This window comes from Eptesicus fuscus, chromosome 20, assembly GCF_027574615.1.
Source record: "Eptesicus fuscus isolate TK198812 chromosome 20, DD_ASM_mEF_20220401, whole genome shotgun sequence".
In the NCBI taxonomy this organism is placed as follows: Eukaryota; Metazoa; Chordata; class Mammalia; order Chiroptera; family Vespertilionidae; genus Eptesicus; species Eptesicus fuscus.
In genome coordinates, this window is record NC_072492.1 from 48,569,992 (window position 1) to 48,597,573 (window position 27,582).

Sequence of the window (27,582 nt, forward strand, 5' to 3'; positions counted from 1 at the left end):
CTCCCCGCCCTGCCTCCCGCCCCCACGCAGCCCGCCCTCCGGCCGTCCAGCTCCCGAGCGCCTGCCCCAGCCGCCCAGCCGCCCAGGAGCCCAGCGCGGGGAGGGCGCGAATCTGCGCCCAGGTAGGTGCAGCCCCCCGCCTGGCAGAGGCAGGGGCAGGGGCCCAGGGCGGGAGGGCAGTCAGGGGTCGCCGGGAGGCACCCCGCCCGGCCCTCCAGGTCCCCTGGCCGACAGGGCTCTGCCGGTTCTGAGACCCGGACAGGAGAAGGGGGTACCCCCGGAGCCTGGGCCGGGTGCAGGGGAGTGTGTTGGGAGTGCTGGCTGGCTTTTGTTTCCCAGTTCTTCCCCTTCCTGGAGTCTGGCCGGCGCTGGCCCCTCTGCCCCATGCTGCACAGGGCAAGTGCCAAGCCTGCCAGGTTGCCCTGGGGGCCGAGGCACGGGGCGGGGGGGGGGGGGGGGTCGCAGGGGAGGACGCGCTTGGCCATCAGACCTCTGCCTGGAGGAAGGTGCAGGGAGAGGGGCCTGGGTGGCGGGTGGGTGTGCAGGAGACATGGGCAAAGCGCAGCAGCCTCCCCGGCTGAGTTCCTCCGGAGTTTGCGAAGGGGGAAGGAACAGCCATGCAGAGGCCAAGGCCCTCGCTGCTGGGCTGGGCAGGGCCTGGGGGCGGGGGGTACGTCCCGCTGGGGCCTGGGGAGTCCCTGACTCTCCTCTTGGCCAAGCACACGCCCGCCCTCCCCACAACGCGGCTCGGGACACCTCCTCCAGGAAGCGCCTAGACCTCACGCAGCAGCCCTGGGTTGTGCCCACCCGTGACCTCCTCTGATGCAGCCCCTGTCCCACCTGCTCGGCCCACCTGTGGGTGGCCCGCTGGTTGTGGCTCTAGGCTGGGCTCCTACTCCTGCCTGGTGGCTTTGCCACACCCTGAGCCCGAGGCCTGGGCACCAGTGGCACAGTTGTGGCTGCCTGCCACAGAGCTGGCAGTGAGGGCTGAGGCCTCCATCCTGGGGCGGAGGGGGGAGAGGGGCATTTGGGAAGCAGGAAAGGGGTGCCTGTCTCCTTGACCCCGACTTCCGCGGAGGGACCAGGAAATGGGAAAGTGGGAGGGGCGGCGCCGTGGTGGGCAGTGCTCATGGGCTGAGTGGTCCCTTGGGTGGGAGGAGGCGGGTGTGGGAGAGCTCTGAGCCTCGGCCCCTTTGGGTCACGGCGTGTGGCCATGCACATGTCCTCTGTGCGGACGGTCTGGGTGTGCTGCAGGGTGACCCCCATCAGGGTGGCAGTTGCATATTCTCAGGACCTGGCTGGTCCATGGGGGGGTCCGGGGGGCCTGGAGAGGGCCCCGCCCAGCCCGCCGTAGCCACACCCTCTGATAAGCCCACCACCCTAACCTTTATGTGACACCGCATTGTTTTTCATGTTGACAACTTTATGAACACAAGTTGAGTCAAAACACTCGAGTGCATGACTAGCCTCCTAACCCCATGTTACAGCCTCAGAGGACAATACGGAGGTCAAATGGGGGTCCCATCCAGGCTCCCCCACTGCTGGCTGCGGGGTGGGGCAGCCCAGCGACCTGTGTCTTGTCTCCTCATCTGGGAAGTGGGGTGCAGCACCCCCGCTGGGTCCCTGTGCCTGTTAAAGAGCAGCCAGGCAGCTGCAGTGCTGCGCTCCTGCCGCCATGCGCCCAGCCGTGGGCACGGGAGGGTGAGAGCCTGCTGGGCCCTCCGCACCCGCACCTGCATGTGTAATGGTGCCCCAGGGAACCCCGAGCCGCAGCCTGTACTGTGTGTCATGTGGGAGTGGTGCCTACACCCCGAGGCTGCAGGAAAGTCATTTCCCTCAAGGAGCCGACTGGCTCTGCCCCTGGGGTGTTGGAGCTGCTGGGGGCCGCCTGGGGCCACATGCCTTGGAGGGAGAAAGGCAATGCCTGCCTCCCCGTCCCCCCACCCCACCCCCCGGGCCTGCCCTGCACTGTGGGCGCCTTAGCCCTCCAGAGCCGGCCCCTGCCCGCGAGCCCAGGGCTGAGAGAGGACCGGAGGAGTGGGGGCCAGTGGGCATGGGTGGCCTAAGTCCCTGGGGACCGGCCCAGAGAGGCCAGGCTGGTTGTTACTGACGGACTTTAGAGGAGGAGGAGGGAGGGGGAGAGCTGGAGAGAGTGCTTGGTAGTCCCACCTGTCGGTCATTCATTGGCCGCGTGTATGTGCCTGACCGCGGAGTCCAGCCACAACCTGGGGGTATCGGGACGCTGCTCTGTCTAACTGGCCGAGCTCCCGCCGGGGAGGAGGCCTGAGGCCAGGCCACGTCCGCCCGGCTCTGCAGGCCTGGGCGCCGGCCAGCCCTTTCCCTTCCCGAGGCGGCTCTGTGCCTGCCCTGGAGGCCGCTGATGCATTGAGATGGTTTAATACTGAACCAAGGCAGACGAGGCTGCTGGGGGGCTGGCACAGTGTGTGTGTATATATCGGGGGGCAGGCAGAGGTGGGTGTGGGGCAGGGAACCCCACCTGTGATGGGGCGGTCTTCACGGAGCCCAGCTGAGGGCAGCGAGCCCCTCCTCCTCTCCGAGGCCCCAGATATCGGGAGGGACCCCTCTCCTCCTGGCTGCCCCACCCCCACAGAGGGAAGGGGGCCAGGGCGGAGAGGGGCAGGAAGAGAGAGGTGGCCCCTGTTGGGGGACCCTGTCCCTGCCCAGCCTGACCCAGGCCCACTGGGGTCTGAAAGGCAAAGTCAGAAGCAGCCCTGCCCTCGAGGGCCCAGAGCCCCCAAAGGCAAGAGGGTGGGGACCCGGTTTCCACCCTGAGCGGTGGGAATGGGAGGCCTGGCCTGTGCTGGGGACCCAGGACGCTAGCCGACATGAACTGCTGCTGTCGCGCAGGAGGAAGAGGATGGCGGGGCCGCGGCCCAGCCCATGGACCAGGCTGCTGCTGGCAGCCCTGCTGAGCGTCAGCGTCCCCGGGGACATGGGTGAGTCTCGCACGCTCCTGCGGCACCCCTCTTGGTGAGGGCACCCCTTCCTGACACACCCTCACACGGGGCCTCTCAAGGGGTATCTGGCCCAGATACCCACTCGGCCATTCAACAAATGGCCCATGGCCCATGGTGGGGGCTGGGGAGCCGTGAGCCGTGTGGCTCGAGAACAAGGGGAGGCGGGGAGGGGAGGGGAGGAGGGAGGGGAGGGAAAAGAGTAGGAGAGCCTTGGTCTGGGAGAGAGAGAAGATGCCCACTCAGGGAATGGAGGCTCTGGCAGGATGTGCTGAGGCCTCGAATCCGGAGGAGAGACCAGTGACTCACCACCTGCTGTGCCCCTGCCAGCCCCTCCTACCCATGGCTGCAGCCCCTCCTCCTGTGAAATCTGAAATCTGGCCTGTGGGTGGTGGCCATGTTGATAGGGTGAAGTGGACCAGGGGCAATATTTACACCACAGGGATTGGCAGCTGCTGCAGGTCAGGGCTTCCACTGCTCCTGGCCAGATCCATGGTTCAACAGTGACAACAGGCCATAGCCTGGGGCCCAGGACACCACCCACTGGGCACACTGGATGCACATAGTAGGTCTTTACTGTGGTTTTAACTGAATAGAACCAAAGGGAATCCCAGGAGTTTTAGCTCCTTCATCTGCTAACAGCCTACTGTGAGTCCGGCCTTAGCAGGCACCAGAGCAGGTGAGGGAGTGGCCAGGGTGACCCCCCAGCAAATGGGCCAGCACCTCTGTCTGACAAGTTCCAGGCGCGAGCCCCATGTCTAGCTGTACTCCCTGGGGCAGACCGCGCAGCCGCTGCCGCCTCCGTTTCCTCTGTGAACTGGGGAGAGACCCCGCCTCGCCAGTGCGGGTGCAGGTGGGGATGGCCTGGTCTCAGGGTCCAGCTCAGTGGTCTGCCCGGTCCCCACCCAGCCAACCGCTGCAGGAAGGCCCAGGTGAAGAGCTGCACCGAGTGCATCCGTGTGGACAAGGACTGCGCCTACTGCACCGACCAGGTGAGCTGCCGCCGGCCAACCCGGTGCCCTCCGGGCCCCCTGCACCCCCTCGGCCAAGTCCACACTGGCCACACCCGCAGCCCAGCGTCCTGCCCCTGCCGGGCGGGTGTGGGAGACAGGCAAGATATGGAACTCAGAGGGAACAAATCCAGGGGCAGGCACTGCGCCCCCTGACCCGTCTCCTTCCGGCCAGGAGTTCAAGGACCGGCGCTGCAACACCCAGGCGGAGCTGCTGGCCGCGGGCTGCCGGCTGGAGAGCGTGGTGGTCATGGAGAGCAGCTTCGAGATCACAGAGGTGCCCGGGCGGGGGCCAGGGAGCGGGGACCGCCATGCCCAAGGCGGCTGTGTATGGGGTTCACTGTCCCCGGCTGGGCAGAGAGGCTCCCCCTCGGCTATCTGGAGTGACCCCCTCTGTCGTCGTCCCCCCACCCCCGTCACAGGAGACCCAGATCGACACCACCCTGCGTCGCAGCCAGGTGTCCCCCCAGGCGCTGCAGGTCCTCCTGCGGCCCGGCGAGGAGCGGCTCTTCGAGCTGGAGGTGTTCGAGCCGCTGGAGAGCCCCGTGGACCTGTACATCCTCATGGACTTCTCCAACTCCATGTCTGACGATCTGGACAACCTCAAGCAGATGGGGGAGCATCTGGGTACGGCCGGGCCAGCATAGAAGACAGAGGGGCGGGGGAGGGGGGGCAGGTGCCTTACCTGGCTGGCTGGGCACCTGCTCAGCGGCCAGGGCTCAGGACAGCTGCCCCCACCCCACAAGGAAGGACAGGACATTAACCCCTGCCCCCAGAACTCCCCACATTCTCAGGGGAGCGTCCCCAGGGTCTGGGACTTCAGAGAAGGCCGCCTTCTCCAGCCGGTCCCATGCAGGACTCTGGGACCCGAGTCCCATGGCCCTCGTCTGTGAATAGGGACAAGGGCTCCTGGGAGCATAACTGTGTGTCCACAGAGGTCACCTCTTCTTCCCGAGCCAGCCCCGGACCCCCATGTTGATGTGGGGGCGCTGGGGCTCAGCTGCCCTCTCTTTTCCCTGTTGATGCCCAGCCCGGGTCCTGAGCCGGCTCACCAGCGACTACACTATTGGATTTGGCAAGTTTGTGGACAAAGTCAGCGTCCCTCAGACGGACATGCGGCCGGAGAAGTGAGTGACCGAGGGGCAGGAGTCCTGGCTGTTGCCCAAAACCAGCCGAGGGGGCGGCCTCCTAGAGAGGACGGGCGGGCGGGGGCGCGAGCGGGTCTTGGGCCCTGACTCTCCCTCCCCCTCTGCCCAGGCTGAAGGAGCCCTGGCCCAACAGCGACGCCCCCTTCTCCTTCAAGAACGTCATCAGCCTCACGGACGACGTGACCGAGTTCCGGAGGAAGCTGCAGCAGGAGCGCATCTCGGGCAACCTGGACGCCCCCGAGGGCGGCTTCGACGCCATCCTGCAGACGGCCGTGTGCACGGTGCGCCGGGAGGGGCTGCCGGCCTGGGAGGGGCGGCGCTTCTCTACCGGGGCACCGGCTGCCCACTGGCCTGCTCGATGCCAGGCGGCGGCCCCACGTCCCGACGCTCTGGGTGGCCCTCCATTACAGTGTGGCTTTAGATGTGCCGGGAGCCACAGCCCCTCGCCCTGAGCATTGGCCGGCGAGGCAGACATGAGTCCCGGATCTCTGGAACCTTCCGTGCCCTGATGCCAACCTCCCACCCAATCTCCTCCCTAATGCCAGTCTCCCAGTTTCCAACAGTGCTGGGCCGCTGAGGAAGGCACTTGGTTTTATGTGCACGTCCACTTTTTCCCATTTTGAAAATAACATACCCATTTAATAGACAGCTTGGAAAGCAAAGAACAGAAATAGCCCATGACGTCTCCACGGTCAGGCGGCAGCCACGGGTGTCCCGCCAGCAAAGCTTTGTTTCCTATGGTTGGAATCGGTGTGCTGTTCGTTCTGAAACTTGCTTCTTTTCACTTTGCGCATTTTCTCTTCTGTAATCGTCTCCACAATCATCCCATCTATCCTCTAACCACGTGCCGCCCGCTGCTGGACCTCTTGGAACCGGCCTTTTCATTAACGTTGCATGGGGCACATGTTCCTATGCCGTTAAAACGTTCTGGAGGGTGGCTAAGACCTTGGGGGAGTCGGATGGCCATGGCGCCCACGGTGTGCACAGACCCACACCCATGTCCTGCCCCGTCACTGGTTTCTGTCTTCCATGTCGTCACTCATTCGTGATGATGGCATGCTGTTCGTGCCGTGGCCTCGCTGGGCCCCCCATGGGGACCCACTTTCCCTGTCACACACGGCAGCGCAGTGACTGCCCTCCTTGCTCTCCCCAGAGGGACATCGGCTGGCGCCCTGACAGCACCCACCTGCTGGTGTTCTCCACCGAGTCCGCCTTCCACTATGAGGCCGACGGTGCCAACGTGCTGGCTGGCATCATGAACCGAAATGACGAGGAGTGCCACCTGGATGCCACAGGCACCTACACGCAGTACAAGACCCAGGACTACCCGTCGGTGCCCACCCTGGTGCGCCTGCTGGCCAAACACAACATTATCCCCATCTTTGCCGTCACCAACTACTCCTACAGCTACTATGAGGTGTGTGTGGGGGGGGTGCGGAGTGGGGGGTGGCCTGGGCCTCACCGGCCGAGAAAGGGGTGGGTGGGGGTCCATGGATCTTCTCAGAAATCTCTCCTCTCTCTCCGTCTCTCCTCCCTCCCTTCATCCCTTACTCCCGCCCCGACCAGCCAGCACCTCCGGGGTGTGCCCTGGTGGGACGGGGAGGCCCTGTGCCCATCCTCCCCAGGCAGGTGGGGCTAAGAGGTCCGACTCTGGATGTGGCAGCAGGGTTCAGGCCTCAGCGATCCCTCTGCAAAGCGGGGATAACCCTGAGCTGTTGCCTGGATGCAGCAGCTGTTACTGAGCCGGGGCCTGGCTTTCTCTCCGCAGAAGCTGCACCGGTACTTCCCCGTGTCCTCGCTGGGCGTGCTGCAGGAGGACTCGTCCAACATCGTGGAGCTGCTGCAGGAGGCCTTCAACGTGAGGCGCGGCGCCCGCCCGAGGCCGGTCCCTCCGGGCAGGGCTGGGGGAGGCCGAGTGGGCAAAGGGGGTCCCCAGTCAGGGTGGAGAAATAGGACAGGCCAGTGAGGCAGGGTCCCCGGGGAGTCCACCTGAGCCCTGCCACCCTGATGCCACCCCAGGCCCCACACGAGAAGAGCACAGCCAGGCCCCAGGGGTGAGCCCAGGCTCCCCCAGACCGCTGATCCCTGGCCCCCCTTTAGCGCATTCACTCCAACCTGGACATCCGGGCCCTGGACAGCCCCCGCGGCCTGCGGACCGAGGTCACCTCCAAGATGTTCCAGAAGACGGAGACTGGGTCCTTTAACATCCGGCGAGGAGAAGTGGTACGTTTTCATGGGGCCCCGGGGCAGGGAGGGCGCGGCCTCCGGAGTCAGACAGGCCTGGGTTCGAAGGCCCCGGGTCAGCCCCTCGGATGAGCTGGGCACCTCCCTCGGCTTGTCTGTGACCTCGGCACAGCGGGGTCCGCCTGCACGGAGCTCAGAGGGTTGCTCAGACAGCAAATGGGCCAGACGAGGAGGGTCCCTGGTGGTGTCACGTGACTGTGCCCAGAGTGAGCCATTTTCAGCCCCGAGGGCGAGCAGGCAGGGAGCTGGGTGCCAGGACCCAGGCACATCCCGAAGCTTGAAGCCCGCGGGCCTGCCTTGGCTGACAGCAAGGTCCCTGCAGGGCACGTACCAAGTTCAGCTTCGGGCCATCGAGGACGTGGACGGGACGCACGTGTGCCAGCTGCCAGAACACGACAGGAAGGGCAACATCCACCTGAAGCCTTCCTTCTCCGACGGCCTCCGGATGGACGTGGGCATCATCTGCGACCCCTGCGCCTGCGAGCTGGTACGGCCGCGCCCGGGGCGGGAGGGAGCAGCGGAGCCAGCCGCCCCAAGCCCTGCGCCCTGTGGCCACGTCCCCCTCGAGGGCGCCCTGAGGGGCGGAGGCAGCAGGAGTGTCCAGTGGCCCTGCCCCCCTCCCATACACCCCACACGTTCTCATTCCAGCAAAAAGAGGTGGGCTCCCCCCAGTGCAGCGGCAACGGAGACTTCATGTGCGGACACTGTGTGTGCAGCGAGGGCTGGTGAGTGCAGTGCCCAGCATGCCAGGGGCCTCCCCCGGGGCCCCCGTATACGCCTGACGAGGAGAGGGCACCCGTTGTTAGGTGCGTCCCGTTCGAAGCACTTTGAGCTATTTAGCCCTACAGGATGCAGCTGGAAAGACGTGCAAGAATCAGGACAACGGGCCGTCGGGGCTGGGGCCTGGGACAGGCCTGGGAGGGAGACTGTTCACTTCATACCTTTTGTATTTTGAACCACACACACGTATTACCCAGTCAGAAAGGAGCTCCTAAAGGAAGGGTGCGTTGAACAAGTCTTTCGTTAGGAAGGGACCCAGGGGGCTGAGGTTTGAGTCAGTTCAGCCACTGCTGTCTGCCCTCTCAGAGCCTCAGTTTTCTCCTCTGTGAAATGGGCCGGTAAAAGGCCCAGCCTGGCCCCAGGCTGTGGGAAGTGACTGGCTCCTCCCTCAGGAGTGGCAAGACCTGCAGCTGCTCCACGGGCTCGCTGAGTGACATCCAGCCCTGCCTGCGGGAGGGGGAGGACAAGCCGTGCTCGGGGCGCGGCGAGTGCCAGTGCGGGCGCTGCGTGTGCTACGGCGAAGGCCGCTACGAGGGCCAGTTCTGCGAGTTCGACAACTTCCAGTGCCCGCGCACCTCCGGCTTCCTCTGCAACGGTGAGCTCAGCAGCCGCGGGGGCCAGTGCGGGGGCCCGAGGGCCAGCCCCTGCCCTGCCCTGCCCTGCCGCTCCCCCATCACGACAGGTTGGGAGAGCCAGGCTGAGAGGCAGAATCCCAAGTTCAGACCCAGCCCTCCTCCGGACTCCCTGAGTGCCTCCTCCCCCCAAGGCCAGCACCACCCTGGACCTCTGTGCCCTCTGCGAACTTGATGCCCAAGGCCAGTGCGACGTTCCCCTTGTGCTTAAGACCCCCATTTCCCTGAGGTCCTCCAGGCCCTGCCCACCTCCTGTCTCCACTCTCCCCTCTCATGGTGGGCATCGCCCAGCTCAACCCTCGTCGTTACTGGGATACGGCCTGGCAACCGCGCCTCTCTCAGGAGACGCTACATTTCCAGCGGGCACGCCTGCAGTTCCGCAGTCTCTGCAGCCCCACAGGGCCTCCTGCCGTGGCCAAGGCCGCGGGCACATAGCCTGGCCCACGCTTCCCAGCCGGGCGGGGTCGCAGAACCCAGATAGGTGCCATGTGGAAGGACTGGATGGTTCCATGGAGGAGGATGAATGAAAATCCACTCATCACATTCTTTTTTTTCTTTTTTTTTAATATATTTTATTGATTTTTTTACAGAGAGGAAGGGAGAGGGATAGAGAGTTAGAAACATCGATGAGAGAGAAACATCGATCAGCTGCCTCCTGCACACTCCCTACTGGGGATGTGCCCGCAACCAAGGTACATGCCCTTGACCGGAATCGAACCCAGGACCCTTCAGTCCGCAGGCCGACGCTCTATCCACTGAGCCAAATCGGCTTTGGCAACTCGTCACATTCTTATTAAGCCCCAACTGTATACTTGCCACTGAGGGTGGAGCCCCTGCTTTCCTACCCTTTCGTCCATTCTTGCTGTTGCCCCATCTCTCTTCTCCCACCGCCCATCCCAGAGTGTGCTCAGAGGAACGAAGGGGGAGCCTAGTTCATCTGGAGGAAGGCAGAGCTGGGAGCCAGGAGGGGAGGGGGGCGCTGTGGGGAAGGAGGCAAGGCCAGAGCGCAAGGTGGGCCCAGGTCTAGGCTAGTCCACATGCTTGCTTTCCTTTTTAATTTATGTACATATACATTTTCTAAATATATACTTTTATTGATTTCAGAGAGGAAGGGAGAAGAGGGAGAGAGAGAAACATCAATGATGAGAGAGAATCACTGATCAGCTGCCTCCTGCACACCCCACACTGGGGATCGAGCCTGAAACCTGGGCATGTGCCTTGACCGGGAGTTGAACTGTGACCTCCTGGTTCATAGGTCAATGCTCAGCTACTGAGCCATGCCACTGGGCCAAACCTTTTCTTAAAGAGTCAGACAAGCCCTAACTGGTTTGGCTCAGTGGATAGAGCGTCGGCCTGTGGACTGAAAGGTCCCAGGTTCGATTCCGGTCAAGGGCATGTACCTTGGTTGCGGGCACATCCCCAGTGGGAGGTGTGCAGGAGGCAGCTGATGGATGTTTCTCTCTCATCGATGTTTCTAACTCTCTATTCCTCTCCCTTCCTCTCTGTAAAAAAATCAATAAGATATATTTAATTAATTAATTAATTAGATAAAGGATCAGACAATAAATGTTTTCAGCTTTGTGAGCCGCATGGTCTCTGTCACAGCGACCCATCTCTGCTGCTGAGCAGAAAGCAGCTGTGAACAACGCGTCAAATGAGCGTGGCTGTGCTCCAACGAAACTCAAAAACAGGTAGTGAGGTGGCCTGGCCTACAGGCCACGGTCAGTCAACCTCTATTCTAGTGGAAGGCCGTTGGCCTTGGTCCTAAAGGCAAAAGAGAGGCACTGGAGTTTTGTTTTCACTTTCTAGCTATGTGTATGTTAACCTTGTATCCAGGCACCTTGCTAAACTCACTAATGAGATCTAATAATTTACCTGTACATTCTTCTTGACATTTTGTGACAGGTTCCTGATACTTGGAAGTAATGACAGTTTTATTTCTTACTTCCCAATACTGATAAGTTTTATTTCCTTTTCTTACCTTATTGCATTGGCCAAGACTCAGTAGAGGTTCTTAAACAGGGGAGCCACACGATTGGATTTGTGCAGATGGTCACTCTGGCTGCAGAGTGGAAAGTAGAAGGTGGGATGGAGGGGGACAGATGGAGGGAAGCTTTTTGAACAAAGTGAGGAAGAGATGGCTCTACCCCTGAGCTCAGCTCCCACAGGTCCTCCCCGGCAGGTGGGCAACCAGGACTGCAGGTATGAATGTGCTCTTCCCCCCTCCCCCGCCCCCTCTCTGCAGACCGGGGACGCTGCTCCATGGGCCGGTGTGAGTGTGAGCCTGGCTGGACAGGCTTGAGCTGTGACTGCCCCCTCAGCAATGCCACCTGCATCGACAGCAATGGGGTAGGCCTGGGCATGGGGCAGGCAGTGCGGGGCGGCAGAGGGGGATCCGGTCAGGACCACCCACCCTCTCAGGCAGGGATGGGGTGCAGCTGGCTCACCGGTGCCTCCTCTTGCCTCAGGGCATCTGCAATGGGCGTGGCCACTGCGAGTGTGGCCGGTGCCACTGCAGCCAGCAGTCCCTCTACACAGACACCATCTGCGAGATCAACTACTCAGCGGTGAGGCCGGGGTCGCTGGGGTGTGGGCACGGGGACCCTGGGCACAGGGCAGGGTGGGCAGGAGGGGCTGAGCCTGGTGCTGTAGGAGCCGGACGCGGGTGCGAGGTTGGCGGAGGGGGCCTGGCAGAGGCCTGCCCAGCACAGTGTTCGCCTGCCCTCCTCTCCCACCCAGGTCCGTCTGGGCCTCTGCGAGGACCTGCGCTCCTGCGTGCAGTGCCAGGCCTGGGGCACGGGCGAGAAGAAGGGCCGCACGTGCGAGGAGTGCGGCTTCAAGGTCAAGATGGTGGACGAGCTTAAGAACGGTAAGGGGCGGGGGCGGAGGAGCGGGGGCGCCGAGAGCCTAGGCCAGGGGCATTCAGTGGGGTAGGAGGTGTCACTGATCTGGACAGGGGTACAGAGCTGGGCAGAGGCCTCGTAATCTAAATTGAGGCTGCACAGCCCTAGCCAGTTTAGCTCAGTGGATAGAGCGTCCGCCTGTGGACTTGAAAGGTCCCCGGTTCGATTCCGGCCAAGGGCACATGCCCTGGTTGCGAGCTCGATCCCCAGTGGGGGGCGTGCAGGAGGCGGCCGATCAATGATTCTCTCTCATCATTGACGTTTCTATCTGTCCCTCTCCCTTCTTCTCTGAAAGCAATGAAAAAATATATATATTTAACTGAGGCTGAGGCTGCGCAGTCGAGACGAGGGTTCCAGACCTGGGAGGGGTCACGAATCCGGGCAGGAGGCACATAGACCCGGGCCACAGGCAGAGCTGGTTAGGGACCAAAGAGTCTGGGACGGGGGCACCGGCCTGGGCAGGGGTGTGAACACAGCAGGGACACGTACCAGGCCATGCGGGTCCACCATGTCCTCTCCTTGGGTCAGACACATTTCCCAGAAGCCCAGCTCCCAGGTGAGGCTCAGGATGGGGAGGTGGGGCACAGATTTGCAGACTCTGATGCTCCTGGTCAGGATACCAGACCTGTGCGGGGGACTTGTGTTCTTCCCCAGGGAGATGCCTCTGGCCCTGGGGGGTGGGCCCTGGGAGGCAGGGGCCCTGGGGGTGGGCCCCGGGTGGGGGCGGGCCCTGGGGGGCGAGGGGCGCCTGCTGACTTCCTGTGGGTGCAGCGGAGGAGGTGGTGGAGCACTGCTCCTTCCGGGACGAGGAGGACGACTGTAACTACAGCTACACCGTGGAGGGCGACGGCACGCCCGGGCCCAACAGCACCGTCCTGGTGCACAGGAAGAAGGGTGAGCTGGCGCCCGGCCGCCGGAGGTGGGGGGCCCGTCAGACGGCGCCCAGGGATGACCACCACCTTCCTCCTCCCCCCAGACTGCCCTCCCGGCTCCTTCTGGTGGCTCATCCCCCTGCTCATCTTCCTCCTGCTGCTCCTGGCGCTGCTGCTGCTGCTCTGCTGGAAGTACTGTGCCTGCTGCAAGGTGAGGCTCCGGGTCCCCACCAGCCCCCCGCCCCGCCCCAGGCTCCTCGTAGCTGTCAGAGGCCCGGTGAAGCCACGGCTTCTGCCCAGATCTCATGTCCCCTCTCCCCCCGCCCAGTCCCTCGGCTCTGCCCACATCAGCGGCTGGCTGTCTGGGAGCACCTGCCCTGGGGTCAGCCACCTGCAAAGGGCCCGGGAGCCCACAGCCCTCCCCCCAGGAGCTGACGGTCGCATTGCGACAACAGACAAGAGGCAGGAAAGCGTGGAGGGCGGCACAGCCTGGGAGGCTGAGCTGTGGGAACCTCCAGGGTTATGGGATGTTAGTGTGAGTTACAGGGAAAGGGTTCTATGACCAAACACATTGGAACTCTCGTGACCTCTGCAGGACTTCTCAGAGCCTTTGGTCCAGCTGATGCGTAGTGAAACCATAAGAGGGGAAGGAGCTCAGTGCCTCCCAAATGGGTTTGATCATAGAACCTTTACTTTACAGAGGATCTTGCAAGACCAGGGTCCCCTGGCACACACTTTGGGAACTCTCTGCCCCATCACCCTCTGTACCGCCCTCTGTGCCCCACACCTAGATCCCTGCAGCTGCCTGGCTGTCCCGGTGTCTGGGGAGGCACTGCGGCCCTCTGGACCATTGCTGCGGGTGGGTGGGGCGGTGGCCGGGGGGGTTGACTGGGCTGGGCAGCTATCCCAGCCCTCATCCCCACCCCTTGTCCCCTAGGCCTGCCTGGCATTGCTCCCTTGCTGCAACCGAGGTACGGGCCTGGCATCGGCAGGGGCGGCGGGTGGGGCTCTGACCACTCCTTGCCCAGCGGGGGTGGCGGGGAAGGAGGGCCGAGTGCGGAACAGGGGAGGCAGGCCCCGGGCTCCCCCTGAGGGCGGCGCGGGGAGGACCTGGCGAGGGGCCTCATGCTGAGAACCTGCCCGAAGGCCACATCGTGGGCTTCAAGGAGGACCACTACATGCTGCGGGAGAGCCTCATGGCCTCGGACCACCTGGACACGCCCATGCTGCGCAGCGGCAACTTCAAGGGCATCGACAGGGTCCGCTGGAAGGTCACCAACAACGTGCAGCGGCCCGGCTTTGCCACCCACGCTGCCAGCACCAACCCCACGGAGCTGGGTGAGGGCCAGGGCTGGGTGCCGCGGCTCCGGGCGGGCCCTTGGCGCCGGGGCACGCTCACTGCTGCTCCGGGCCCAGGATCAGCCACTCCCGTTTTCTCTGAGTGTTGGGTGCGGGCACGGTCCTGGCCACCTTCTGCCCTTGGTGATGGCGCTACAGGCTCCGGCCGCCAGCCAGCCAGGGGCTTCTGTGGTGCCCGCCGTGCAGGGAGCTAACGGCCCCCTCCCTGCCCGCCCCCAGTGCCCTACGGGCTGTCCCTGCGCCTCGCCCGCCTTTGCACCGAGAACCTGCTGAAGCCGGGCACGCGGGAATGTGACCAGCTGCGCCAGGAGGTGGAGGAGAACGTAAGGGCCGTGGCCTCTCCGGGCCGGGCGAGACCTGGGGGGCGGGAGAGCCCCGGCAAGCGCCCGGGGGACCTGGATGCTCCCGGTGGGACAGGGGCCTCCGTGGACACGCGCCTGGTGTGGCGTGTCCTGGGATCGGCTCCCTCTGAGCGGTTCCTGGAGGGGATGAGGCCATGGGCGTGCCCACAGGGAGGCCCAGCCGGCCCAGGCAGGTCCTCATGCCCGCCCTTGCCTGGCAGCTGAACGAGGTGTACAGACAGATCGCAGGCTCGCACAAGCTCCAGCAGACGAAGTTCCGGTGCGTCCTGTCCTGGGTGCCCGGGGTGGGGTGCGGGAGCCGCCCCGGGGCCCACCTGGCTCACGGTCCCCTCTTGCTCCCCACAGGCAGCAGCCCAACGCCGGGAAGAAGTGAGTTGAAGACACAGGGGGATAGCCCCAGCCACCTGCCCCACCTGCCCCTCCCCCACCCCCGCCCCCTTTCCATCCTGCAGGTAGGGAAGGCCGTATGTCTGTCATGGGGTAGGACCTTCATCTGAGAAACACTGACATGAGCCCTACTATGAGCCAGCCCCGTACAAACAGGTGGACCCAGGGGTCCACTCGGGACCAGGGGGGCCCCCTGCAAACCGAGGCTGAAAGAGATTCAGTAACTTGCCCAAGGTTACCTGGTTATTAAGAAATAGGGCCAGGCCATAGCCAGTTTGGCTCAGTGGATAGATCATCGGCCTGCGGACCAAAGGGTCCCAGGTTCGATTCCAGTCAAGGGTACATTCCTCGGTTGCAGGCTCCTCCCTGGCCTGGGCCTTGGTCAGGGCGTGTGCAGGAGGCAACCAATCCATGTGCTTCTCTCATATCGATATTTCTCTCTGTCTTTCCCTCTCTCTTCCACTCTCTCTAAAAATCAATGGAAAAATATCCTTGAATGAGGATTTAAAAAAAAAAGAAGGAAACAGGGCCAGGATTTGAACCCAGGCTTTAGCGCCTACACCCTTCGCATCTTTGCTGCCCTGCATCTCCGGGGCGAGAATAGCCCCGTTTCACAGAGGAGGTCACTGAGGCTCGGGGAGGCACAGGGCTTGGCGGAGGCCGCAGGGTGCAGGGGTGGGGCCGGCATGGGCCTGGCTCTGGAGAACCTGCACTGTTGTGCTGCCCCACATCTCGCCCCTTGATGACAGGGACAAGCGCCACCTCCTGGCCAGCCTGACCCCTTTCCGCCTGACCCCGCCCCCAGGCAGGACCACACCATTGTGGACACGGTGCTGATGGCGCCCCGCTCGGCCAAGCAGGCCCTGCTGAAGCTGACGGAGAAGCACGTGGCCCAGCGGGCCTTCCACGAGCTCAAGGTGGCCCCCGGGTACTACACCCTCACTGCGGACCAGGGTAAGTGGGCGGCTCCCCCCGCCGCTCGGTGTCCCCTCCCACCCCGTGTGGCCCCCACATCTGACCGCCCCCACCCCACGCAGACGCCCGGGGCATGGTGGAGTTCCAGGAGGGCGTGGAGCTGGTGGACGTCCGGGTGCCCCTGTTCATCCGGCCGGAGGACGACGATGAGAAGCAGCTGCTGGTGGAGGCCCTCAATGTGCCCATGGGCACCGCCACCCTCGGCCGCCGCCTGGTGAACATCACCATCATCAAGGAGCAAGGTCGGCCAGTGCGGGGGAGCAAGGAGGCAAAAGGGGAGTCTGGGGCCCTAGCGGTTTGGCTCAGTGGATAGAGCGTTGGCCTGTGGACTGAAGGGTCCCAAGTTCGATTCCGGTCAAGGGCATATGCCCAGGTTGCAGGCTTGATCCCCAGTAGGGGGCATGCAGGAGGCAGCTGATCAGTGATTCTCTCTCATCATTGATGTTTCTCTCTCTCCCACTCCCTTCCCTCTGAAATCAATAAAAAACAAAATAAGAATGGGGAGCTGGGGCCCCTTGCATTCCAGTGGAAGTGGGGCCTGGCTGTGTGGCCTGGGCAGGACACGTAACCTCTGCGAGCCCTGGTTTCGCCATCTGTAAAATGGGCGTCGGGCTTTTACACGGAGCGTGCGGCTGCACAGCTCTGCGCGGAGCTTCCGTTACAGTCACTCGCCGGTGCTGGGTCTGCCTGCAGCCATCCACGTCCCTCCCCTGCCCTCTGCCCTCCGGCCTTTGAACCAGGCCGTTGGCTGGACCTCCCTGGGGTGCCAGGCCATCAGAGCAGGAAGGAGCGGGGCCCCTGTGCCCAGGCCTGTCTAGAGGGTGGGCAGGGCTTCGCATCACGGACACGCAAGCTGCCCTCCCTCCCTGCTCCTTGCACTCAGGGCCTCACCTCGGTTGTGCCCCCACCTTGCTCTGCCCTGGCCCCTCCAGGATGTGTGCTGGACACTGTCCCAGCCCCTTCAACTTTTTCTGGAAAAATGTCCCATCCCCTTCCTCGGTCCTCCCCAGAGAGTGGTGGGGTGCGGGGTGACAGGCAGCCTGCTGGAGTCTGGGCTGGGCGGGGGCAGGGCGGGAGGAGTGGAGAGGGGACTGAGGTTAGGACCCTCTGACTGTGCCCGGCCCCTTGCAGCCAACGGCATAGTGTCCTTCGAGCACCCTGAGTACCTGATCAGCGTCGGGGAGCAAGTGGCCCGCATTCCCGTCGTCCGGCGCATCCTGGACAACGGCAAGTCCCAGGTGTCCTACCGCACACAGGACAACACGGCGCAGGGCAACCGGGTAAGCCCCGCCCTGGGGTTGAGGGCACATCCCAGGGTCGGGGGGAGCGGGCATGGCGCTGCCTGGGTCCCTGGATGCCTGTAGGTGGATGTGCGTGGTTTGACTTGCAGGCTTGTTTGTTTGTGTTTCGGAGTTCATTGCCAGCATTTAAAAACTAAAAATATTCCAATCAAAAATTAACTCAAAAAACACTAAAATCTAGTCTTCCTGGGCCCACAGGGCCATTTGGCCATGGCAGGGAGAATGCACTCGGCAGGTCCGGCAGCCCGGCCACACCCGAGTCTTCTTTTTATTGGCCGGAACAGTTTTCTTTACGGATTCAGTGCTCCCAATAAAAATTCCAAAGGAGAATTGGTATGGCCAGAAATTTCACGGAATAGGCCATAATACACAAGAGATTCCGGCTGTCCTGTTAGGCTTTTATAAAAATGCGTTTGGTATTTAACAATTTTTAAAAACCATTTTTATTATTTCCCAACTTTTTATTTTGAAAAACATCAAACCTCCTGAAAAATAGAAAAAACTAATGAAATTAGCATATGTGTGCCCTTTAGATAGATCCACCAGCTGTTAATATCTGCTTTCTCTCTCTTTCTATACAGAGCTAGGTATCCATGCATATGGATGCAGACGTATCTGTAGTTCCACATCTGTATGACTGTAGGGAGAAGGGAGAGAGAATCTGGCTTAGTTCTACACTAAGTGGTCAGATTATGATGATCTCTGAACGCATAATAATCTGGCCACTCAGTGTATATCCTATATAATAAAAGGCTAATGTGCAAATTGTCCCCTCAACCAGGAGTTTGACCAGCAGGCAGGCCAGCCAACCACCCGTGTCCCCTCCCCCTGGCCAGGCTGGCCGGACTCCACCCATGCATGAATGCATGCACCGGGCCTCTAATTTATTTATTTACACACACACACACACACACACACACACACACACTGAGTGGCCAGATTATTATGCGTTCAGAGATCATCACAATCTGGCCACTCAGTGCATTTGCTGAGCTCTCCACAACTGTGGATTTCATGTGGGCCCTAAATACGTGCGGCACCTGCCAGGAACACGGTCATTCCTTCTGCAAAACTGCAACACAGTTACCGCACTTAAGGAACTTCCCATCAAACTGCACCTGATCATTAGTCCGTATTCAGAGCTCCCTGTGCTCGGGGTCCCGTGTGTCCTGGATTGCCTTTCCCACTCCAGGAAGCAGAGAGCTGGCATCGCCGCCTGAGGCCCTGTGTCTTTTTTATTTTAATTTTATTTTAGATGGCCCAAGTTAATTGTGCTCCATCATAGTTTATAATTAAGCATTGCTCTTGAGTTTAAATAAATCCCTCTGGATTACAGTGGATATTAACTTTGCTTGATTTTTAATTATTATTATTTTTAAAATATTTTATTGAGTTTTTACAGAGAGGAAGGGAGAAGGATAGAGAGTTAGAAACATCGATCAGCTGCCTCTTGCACACTCCCCACTGGGGATGTGCCCGCAAGCAAGGTACATGCCCTTGACCGGAACCGAACCTGGGACCTTTCAGTCCAAAGGCCGACGCTCTATCACTCTCTGGGTCCTGTAGCCCCTGTAGAATGTGCCTGCAGGCACAGTGGGCCTGACCAGCAGTGCCCGGAATTGAAATGTTAGTTTTGGAGCGCCACCTTGTGGTCTGATGTGGGGATTGCCGCCCCACACCCGTTCCGGTTGATTCACTCACTGCACACACGTGGGACACTCAGGAAAGCTCTGCGGCGCTGCGAGTGGAAAGCGGGAGCTGATAGAAGCACCCCACCCGGCAGGCAGGGCCTGGGGGCTGGCAGGGTCCTAGACTGCAGAGCCACAGTGAGGGGGACCTGAAATCCCAGCCCCTCCGGATGAGCGCCTGCCTGTGGGGGTCTCTATGCCTTGGTTCAAATCCTGGCTCCCCCACAGCTACCTGTGTGAACGTGGGCAAGTGTCTGCCCCTCTGTGGGCCTCAGTTCCTCATCTGTAAAATGGGGACAGTGCTACCTCTACCGCACACTGCCGTGAGGAGGAACTGAGCTAATCCTTGTCAAGTGTCGCACAGGAGGTGCCATAGGAACTGAGCCACGGTATGCCCGTGTGGGACCGCCTGTGTGGGATGCGCTGCAGTGTCCCTGAGGTCGGGGTGGGGCGTGCGGCCGGTCTGACCCCTTCCCACTCCCAGGACTACGTCCCCGCGGAGGGCGAGCTGCTGTTCCAGCCCGGCGAGACCTGGAAGGAGCTGCAGGTGAAACTCCTGGAGCTGCAGGAGGTGGACTCGCTCCTGCGGACCCGCCAGGCCCGCCGCTTCAACGTCCAACTCAGCAACCCCAAGTTCGGGGCACGCCTGGGCCAGCCCCACTCGGCCACCGTCATCATCGGGGACCGAGGTGGGCAGAGCCTGGGGTCCGTCGACGCAGGCGGCGGGGGAAGGCGGGGGCCCGTCTTAGCGAACAAGAACGGCCCCGTTTCCATTTCAGCGCCGACCAGCGCATTTGCAGCTAAGTCCGCCCCAATGTTTAGGATCTTCTCACCCCGAGAAAAGCATTGGCTGCTTCTTTGAAATTCTAACGTACCTAGGCATCCTGCATTTTATCTGACACCCCTATGCTCACCGTGAACCCCAGGATTAGGCCCTTTGACTTCCACTTTAGGGGTGAAAGGGTTAGTTCTGATGGGTCCTTAGCCTCCTGGATGTGCGCGCCCCCCAGAGGCGCTTGTGGAAAAAAATGGGAGAGGAGGGGGGGTTCTTAGGAGGAGGAGCAAATGTCCTCATGGGGAACATTCCCTTTGCTGCCAGACAATCTCCCTCCTCCTCCTCGTTTCTCCAAAGACCCTCCTGGGTCCTCCACCAGGCTTGGCAGGATGCCCCCGGCGGCACCCGTGGAGAGAGACTGCAGGGCAGGGGTCTCCATCACAGCTGGGTGTTTCACTGCGCCCCCTGCGCCCCCTGGTGGTGGGAGTGAGATTCTGCTGTGTGAGGGGATGTCCGAACTGGCTGCCCCGCCCTGACTTCACCCACTACAGACGAACTGGACCTGACCTTCCAGAACCAGACCCAGACTGCATTCCCAGTCTCCCACAGTGTCCTGGGCGCCCCACAGAACCCCAATGCCAAAGCCGCCGGGTCTCGGAAGATCCACTTCAACTGGCTCCCCCCTTCTGGCAAACCAACAGGGTACAGGGTAAGGCAGAGGGGCGATGAGGGAGGTGGATGGTGAGGCTGGCAACCACTGGGGAGGTGGCTTCCCAGGCCAGAGGGCCATGGGGGTGAGCGAGGGCATGTGCCCAGGGAGCTTTCAGACATTTTCTCTCCTTCCTGGAACGTGGCCCCTCCGCCCCCGAGAGTCCCCCCCGCCACCCCCCCAGCCCTGCTGTGTGAATCCGCAGGTCACTCCGCCCCTCGGAGCCTTGGGGTCTCACTGTGCAAAGGGGACGGTAGGGCAGGTCAATGGAATCCAAGTGCTTGGCGCTCGCGCTTCCCCACTGACCAGCCCCCCCCCTGGGAGCAGGTGAGGTACTGGATCCAGGGGGACTCCGAGTCCGAAGCCCACGTGCTTGAGAGCAAGGTGCCCTCGGTGGAGCTCACCAACCTGTACCCGTACTGCGACTATGAGATGAAGGTGTGCGCCTTCGGCACGCAGGGCGAGGGCCCCTACAGCTCCCTGGTGTCCTGCCGCACCCACCAGGAAGGTGAGGCCTCGCCACGACCAGCCGTCCAGTATGCCCAGCCCTGCGCCCTACCTCCCAGATCTCCGCCCTCTTCTGCCACTGACCGCTCTCTTCCTGCCCACCCCCCACCCAGTACCCAGTGAGCCAGGGCGTCTGGCTTTCAACGTAGTCTCCTCCACCGTGACCCAGCTGAGCTGGGCTGAGCCCGCCGAGACCAACGGCGAGATCACGGCCTACGAGGTCTGCTACGGCCTGGTCAATGAGGACAACCGTAAGGCCCCCTCCTTCCGCCCCGGGGGTGGCAGCCGTGGAAGGGGAGGGGCCAAAAGTGGGAGGGAGGCCACACTGTCCCGCTCAGCGGATGAGCCCCTACAGCTGGGCTGAGCCCCTACATCTGGGCGCCTGAGGCATCATTAGGTTTATGGTCTGGTTGAGGCTGGTTGCATTCAAAGGTCAGGCCCAGAAGCTTCCAGGGCTGGAGGGGGTGGAAGGCCTGAGCACAGACAGGGGTGCCTTCCCGTACAGGTAACCAGACGGCTAGTTCTCACACCGTTCTCTTGGGGGCAGAGTCGAATTGCCAGATTTAGCAAATAAGAACAGAGGACACCTTGAATTTCAGATAAACACGTTTTTTAGTACATTCCATGCCACATTTTCTGGCAGCCCCAGGCCAGAGCACCCGGCAAAACCAGTCTGGGGAGGGAGGCAAGTGTGGGCGATCCCTGCCAATCTTCAAGATGAGAGAGTCTTTGAGGAAGTTGGTCCAAACCCTCACCTGGTACAGGGACCTCCTCCTCGCACCCTCGCCTCTGCGTGGTCAGCCCCAGGAGGGAGAGCTCACCACCCTCTGACCTGTGGCCCCTGGATGGGTCAGGCTCAGCCGCCTGGTGGCCCGCTGGGCAGAGGACGGCGGGGTTGATGGTGCTGGGCATCGGCTCGTGGCTCTTTGCCAGCCAGGCACGCCAAGCGCCACCTCCTCAGCATCTGCGTCACATCCTTGGCTCATTCGGAGTTCACAGCACTTAGTCCATGTCAGGAAGTCGCCTCTGACCCTGCCTTCAATCCCAGGGGTGACAGGCACCCCGCCAGAAGCTCACGGCTGGGGGGTTCAGTGCACGGCTTGAACTTGAATGTGGGGCCCAGCCCGAGGGCAACAGCACTGTGGTGCCCTCTCCCCTGCTCCCGCCAGCTGAGAGGGTGCGAGGGGCTGGGCCCTGGCGTTAGGGACCCCCACAGGCGGACAGGTCTTCTTCAGTCCTTCGAGCTGGTCCTGGCGGGGGGGAACATCAAGGGAAACTGAGATGTGTGCTGGCCTCCCAGGGTCTGTTACCAATTAGCAGAGGTGACACTGGGGCCACCCTGAGTCTAGACCTGATGCTGCCACTTAACTTAGTGATGAGCCCTTTGGAGAGGTGGCGACACGTGTCTAAACCAGTCGCCCAGGTTCTCAGGGGTTGGCTCCCACCGGGGTTCGGTACTGCTCGCTCCCTGACTGTTCTGCTATGTCAGAGGCAGGCGGGGGCCAGGCAGGACCTGGGCGACCCCTCTGAAGCACTCTCCCGCCAGGACCCATCGGGCCCATGAAGAAGGTGCTGGTGGACACCCCCAAGAAGCGGATGCTGCTCATTGAGAACCTGCGGGAGTCCCAGCCCTACCGCTACACGGTGAAGGCGCGCAACGGGGCAGGCTGGGGGCCCGAGCGGGAGGCCATCATCAACCTGGCCACCCAGCCCAAGCGGCCCATGTCCAGTGAGTGGGGGACGGGGAGGCACGGGGCAGACAGGGGGCACCGGAGGCCGAGACTGGGCTCTGGCTCACCCTCCCTCCCCCGCAGTCCCCATCATCCCCGACATCCCCATCGTGGACGCGCAGGGCGGGGAGGACTATGACAGCTACCTCATGTACAGCGACGAGGTCCTCCGCTCCCCAACCGGCAGCCAGCGGCCCAGTGTCTCCGACGACACAGGTGAGCAGGACCCCCGAGAGGAAGGTGGGGGTCCTGGGGAGAAGGGGGGCTGTCACTAGTGTCCAGAGAGAACAAAGGGGCCAGTGACCTCTGGGCATGAAGGTCAAACTCTCAGGTCAATAGTTGGACAGGGACAAAGAGCACATGGCATGCGTGCAAACACGTCACATCTGTGCGTGAGGACAGGGAGACACCTGCTGGGGGCAGATGCTCACAGACCCGTGCAAACGTGCTCCACTCATGCCCACGGGACCACGCGGAAACACAGCTTTGCAGCTGAAAGGCTCGCCAGCTGTGCCATGGAGTCAGGACCCCGGCGGCCTCCCAGGGACAGGGCTGTGAGGGAGGAGGCATGGCCCGGAGGCCCGGAGCAGCCACTTGCCCCGCTCCTGGTCCCTCCTCGATTCCTACACACTGCGGGCAAAGCGCCCTCAGCTGGAGTCCCAGCTACACAGTTTGAGCTTCTGGCTCCACTGCAGGAATTCAGATAAATCACTACGGGCTCTGTGCCTCAGTTTTCTGATCTGTACAATGGGTACAATGGGATGCCCTCGCACGATGCCATGAGTGCAAATCCTCCAGGACTGTATTTTCTTTCATCCCTGTCTATGCCTCAGGCCCCAGGGACCACGTTCCTGCCCTCACCAGGCAGAGCTTGGGCTTAAGGAGCCTCAGCCTGGGCGTCTTGAGGGGGCTCAGTCTGGGGGCAAGAGGAGCCCCTGTTCAACTGCTACTGACCCCCCCTCACACACACACCCTGAACATTCTGGCTTCAGGAACTGTCCCCTGGGAGGCTGGCAAGGAAGAGATGGCTCTCTCCATTATACAGAAGGGAAACTGAGGCTCAGAGCAGGGAGCCCTCACAGCTGGTGACAAAGCCAGGGCCACCCCTGGTCTCCTGGGCCTTTCCTTACCCGCTGCCCCCAGGCTGCACTGGCTCATCCGCGGGAGAAGGGCCTTGCCTGTCGCCTGGCTCTTGGTCCCTGCCGTGCACCCCTTCCCACCCCCACCTGGATCCCAAAGAGCCGGAGGACCGCTCCGCCGCCCGCACCCTCCCGCGCCGCCGGCGGTGCCAACGCGCCCTTCGTTGTTCCCAAGGCGGCGGCTGGAAGTTCGAGGCCCTGCTGGGGGAGGAGCTGGACCTGCGGCGCGTCACGTGGCGGCTGCCCCCGGAGGTCATCCCGCGCCTGTCCGCCAGCAGCGGGCGGTCCTCCGACGCCACCGAACTGCCCCGCGGGCCCCCGGACGACGGCGCCGAAGGGGGCGCTGGGGGAGCAGTGGGGGAGAGCGGCAGCTGGGCCCCCGGAGGTGACCGGCGCAGCCCGACCCCACACCCACCTAGGCTCACTCTTTTGCCGTCTTGGGGCCCAGCCTGAGCTCGCTGCGGCCAGGCTGCCCACTGAGGCCCCTCCCCTGCCAGGGGCTGAGCGAGCGCGTGGAGGCAGGCCTTCCTCCCCGCCCCCCCAGAGCCAAAGGACCCCTAGGGCAGGGCTGGCTGCAGGGACAGCGTCTCCAGCTGGCTCAGCGGGGCTCGGCCTGTCCACAGTGGCCTGGCGCCTGGCCGGAGACCACGAGTTGCAGGAGCCTGTGTGGCCCCGTGGACTCCTCCCTCGTGGGCCAAGGGAGGCCTCTAGTGGCCAGGCAATCCCGGAATTCCCAGGGCTGCCTGGTGCTGGCCTGTCCCGGTGACCCTGTTCTCCCCTGCAGAGCACCTGGTAAATGGACGGATGGACTTTGCCTTCCCGGGCAGCGCCAACTCCCTGCACAGGATGGCCACGACCAACGCCTCCTACGGCACCCACCTGAGCCCACACCTGCCCCACCGCGTGCTGAGCACCTCCTCCACCCTCACCAGGGACTACCACTCGCTGACGCGCACCGAGCACTCGGGCACGCTGCCCAGGGACTACTCCACCCTCACCTCCCTCTCCTCGCAAAGTGAGTGCACCGCCAACCCGCCTCTCCTGCTGCCCTCCTTTCTTTCTTTTTTAAAATATATTTTCTAAAATTAAAAAATTAAATTGATTTTAGAGGAGAGGGAGAGATAGAAACATCAATGATGAGAGAGAATCATTGATTGGCTGCCTCCTGCACGCCCCACAGTGGGAATCAAGCCTGCAACCTGGGAATCGAACCATGACCTCCTGGTTCATAGGTTGATGCTCAGCCACTGAACCATGCTGGCCAGGCTGACCCCTCCTTTCTTCCGGCTCCTGGAGGCTTGAGCTGCCTCGGCCTGCTGTCCCCCCTGCCCATCCTCCAACACACACGTACTTCCTGCCCCCTCACTCCTGTTTTGTCCCACCCTAGGCCTCCCTCCCATCTGGGAAGACGGGAGGAGCAGGCTTCCGCTGTCTTGGACCTTGGGGTCCTGGAGTCGGGCTCAGATGAAGGGGTTCCCCCCTTCCAGGGACTCACCAGACTCTATAATCCTGGCTGGGCAGCCAGCAGCGCCCCCTTGGGGCCCAGGTAGTACAGTGTGGCCACCGTGTCTCCACAGCTGTCCTGCTCCATCTATCATCCACGGCCATTGCAGTCACTGCCCATGACCCTGCACCCCCTCCATTCCATCCACATCAGCGCTGATGCCTAACAGCCTCGCCTGCCCAGGGGTGCCGGGCTGGGGCAGCAGGGGCCAGGCCAGCCGAGGGGTGGGGGCTCACGGCGCTTGGCACAGGCAGGGCCCACACCCACCGTGAGGACAGGCGGGAGGTGCTAGGGGGCCTGGACAGGCTGTTGCCGGTGAGTGAGCCACCTGGCCAGCAGTCAGTGTAGGCGCGACAGCTGAGGGAGGTCAGGAGCTGACCTAGGACTCCTGTCCGGGGACCCCGAGCCAGACTGACTGTGGCCTCCCGTCTCCAGGTTCCCGCTTGGCTGCAGGCTTGCCCAACACCCCCACCCGCCTGGTGTTCTCAGCCCTGGGGCCCACGTCTCTGAAAGTGAGCTGGCAAGAGCCGCAGTGCGAGCGGGCGCTGCAGGGCTACAGCGTGGAGTACCAGCTGCTGAACGGCGGTGAGGGCTGTGGCCTGGCCACATATGTGACACCAGGGCTCACGGCTGTGGCAGGAATCCGCCCACGTCCCTTGAACACTAAAGCCCCACCGCCCAGCCTGAGAGGGTCTCACTTCTGAGCCCTCACCCACTTCCCGGGGGCTCCCCAGGCTACTCCCTAGGCAAGATGCTGCCCAGTGAGGCCTCGTTGGCCTCAGGACCCAGGCCCTCTGCTGGCCTCGATGCCTTTGTGGGAACCGGCACTTTCTGGGCCGACATACCCTCTGCAGCATGACCTGGGCCATACACAGAACACGGGGTTTCAGGCCCCCTCTTCCCTTGTGTAGCGGGCAACCTGACCCACCAGACCACAGCAGGCTGGCCCCAAACCAGCGACTCCTGGTGGGTGCTGACCAGGTCTTGGCAGCAGCCCCGGGGTGGGGGTTGAGGGGGAGGGACCAGGCCAGGAGCAGGAATAAAGCTGCTCCCACCCCACCCCACCCCCTCCAGGTGAGCTGCATCGGCTCAACATCCCCAACCCCGGGCAGACTTCCGTGGTGGTGGAAGACCTTCTGCCCAACCACTCCTACGTGTTCCGCGTGCGGGCCCAGAGCCAGGAAGGCTGGGGCCCGGAGCGCGAGGGTGTCATCACCATCGAGTCACAGGTGCACCCTCAGAGCCCGCTGTTACCCCTGCCAGGTGAGCTGCTCCCCCCACCCCCTGGCTGCCCCCACACACACCTGCTTCTCCAGGTGTGCTAGACCCACACATCGCCCTCTCCCTCTGCTGCCGCAGGCTCCGCCTTCACCCTGAGCACGCCCAGCGCCCCGGGCCCACTGGTGTTCACGGCCCTGAGCCCAGACTCGCTGCAGCTGAGCTGGGAGCGGCCGCGCAGGCCTGACGGAGACATCCTGGGCTACATGGTCACGTGCGAGATGGCCCACGGAGGAGGTGCTGCCCGCCCCAGGGTCAGGGTGGCGGGGGACGGTGGAGAGGGAGCCACAGGGGCTCAAGGCTTCTCCCCGGCCCAGAGCCAGCCATTACATTCCAGGTGGACGGCGACAGCGCCGAGAGCAGGCTGACGGTGCCGGGCCTCCGGGAGAACATGCCCTACAAGTTCAAGGTGCAGGCCAGGACCACCCAGGGCTTTGGGCCGGAGCGTGAGGGCATCATCACCATTGAGTCCCAGGATGGAGGTAGGGCACCTTGCCCCTTTGCACCCCGATCCTTTCTCTGACCACACCTCTGGCACCGTCCCCTGAGGGGCTCATCTGTCCCCTCCAGGCCCCTTCCCACAGCTGGGGGGCCTCTCGGCGCTCTACCAGCACCCACTGCCAGGCGAGTACAGCAGCATCACCACCACCCACACCAGCACCGGCGAGCCCTTCCTGCTGGGTGAGTGGCCGGGGGGGGCCAGGCTCTCCTGGGGGAGACAGAGCACACAGACGAAGAGGGCAGGGACCTAGCCAAGTCTCTCAACACCTCTTCCCCGGCAGACGGCCTGGCCCTGGGGCCCCGGGGCCTGGAGGCAGGCGGCTCCCTCACCCGGCATGTGACCCAGGAGTTTGTGAGCCAGACGCTGACCACCAGCGGGACCCTCAGCAGCCAGGTGGACCAGCAGTTCTTCCAGACCTGAGCTCCCCACCTCGACCAGGCGTCCTTGAACCCGGGCCCCCACTGCCCCCCCCCCCCCGCCCCGCCCCGGTGCTGCCTCAGCTACACCATCCTTGGACCCCTGGTGGCGCCACCCACCCGCATGCTGATCACAGGACCAGTGCTTCTGGGGGTGGGTGCCCTCTGGGGGGCAGGAAGAGGGCAGAGGTCCCAGAAGGCCCTCTGTCTGCCCCACCCCCATCCCCCCCGCCAAGCGCATTTGTAACCAAAGCGCCGGGACCAGCATGACACGGACCCAGCTTTGTCCTGCACTTAATAAAAGAGTTTGCTACCGTTTGGCTCCGCCCTGCCCAGTCGTCCGGGACCTGCCCAGAGCCGGGGAGCGGGTCCGACACCCCCTTCTC

At 62.8% G+C, this 27,582-nt stretch overlaps 1 protein-coding gene across 4 annotated transcripts; it reads left to right on the forward strand.

The window, feature by feature from the left end:
- ITGB4 (integrin subunit beta 4) lies at nucleotides 1-27,511 on the forward strand. 4 transcript variants are annotated; one of them, XM_054709900.1, is made up of 41 exons: nucleotides 1-122; nucleotides 2,869-2,957; nucleotides 3,885-3,967; nucleotides 4,161-4,262; nucleotides 4,408-4,612; nucleotides 5,016-5,112; nucleotides 5,243-5,414; nucleotides 6,287-6,550; nucleotides 6,902-6,991; nucleotides 7,234-7,356; nucleotides 7,700-7,864; nucleotides 8,026-8,102; nucleotides 8,550-8,752; nucleotides 11,035-11,138; nucleotides 11,258-11,356; nucleotides 11,529-11,658; nucleotides 12,464-12,586; nucleotides 12,669-12,775; nucleotides 13,502-13,535; nucleotides 13,711-13,902; nucleotides 14,143-14,246; nucleotides 14,486-14,544; nucleotides 14,631-14,654; nucleotides 15,478-15,626; nucleotides 15,710-15,889; nucleotides 16,779-16,927; nucleotides 19,121-19,325; nucleotides 19,963-20,120; nucleotides 20,448-20,628; nucleotides 20,741-20,878; nucleotides 22,174-22,356; nucleotides 22,442-22,573; nucleotides 23,672-23,881; nucleotides 24,281-24,511; nucleotides 24,884-25,042; nucleotides 25,436-25,585; nucleotides 26,075-26,263; nucleotides 26,360-26,515; nucleotides 26,596-26,760; nucleotides 26,849-26,959; nucleotides 27,061-27,511. In XM_054709900.1, exons 2-41 carry the CDS (start codon nucleotides 2,879-2,881, stop codon nucleotides 27,198-27,200), a joined length of 5,622 nt encoding a protein of 1,873 aa, XP_054565875.1. In that variant the 5' UTR covers nucleotides 1-122; nucleotides 2,869-2,878; the 3' UTR covers nucleotides 27,201-27,511. The 4 variants fall into 4 exon arrangements, with proteins under 4 accessions (XP_054565875.1, XP_054565876.1, XP_027986350.2 ...); XM_054709901.1 differs by lacking the exon at nucleotides 24,884-25,042 and having other exon boundaries at nucleotides 2-122; XM_028130549.2 differs by lacking the exon at nucleotides 23,672-23,881 and having other exon boundaries at nucleotides 2-122.
- Nucleotides 27,512-27,582: the final 71 nt, after the last annotated feature.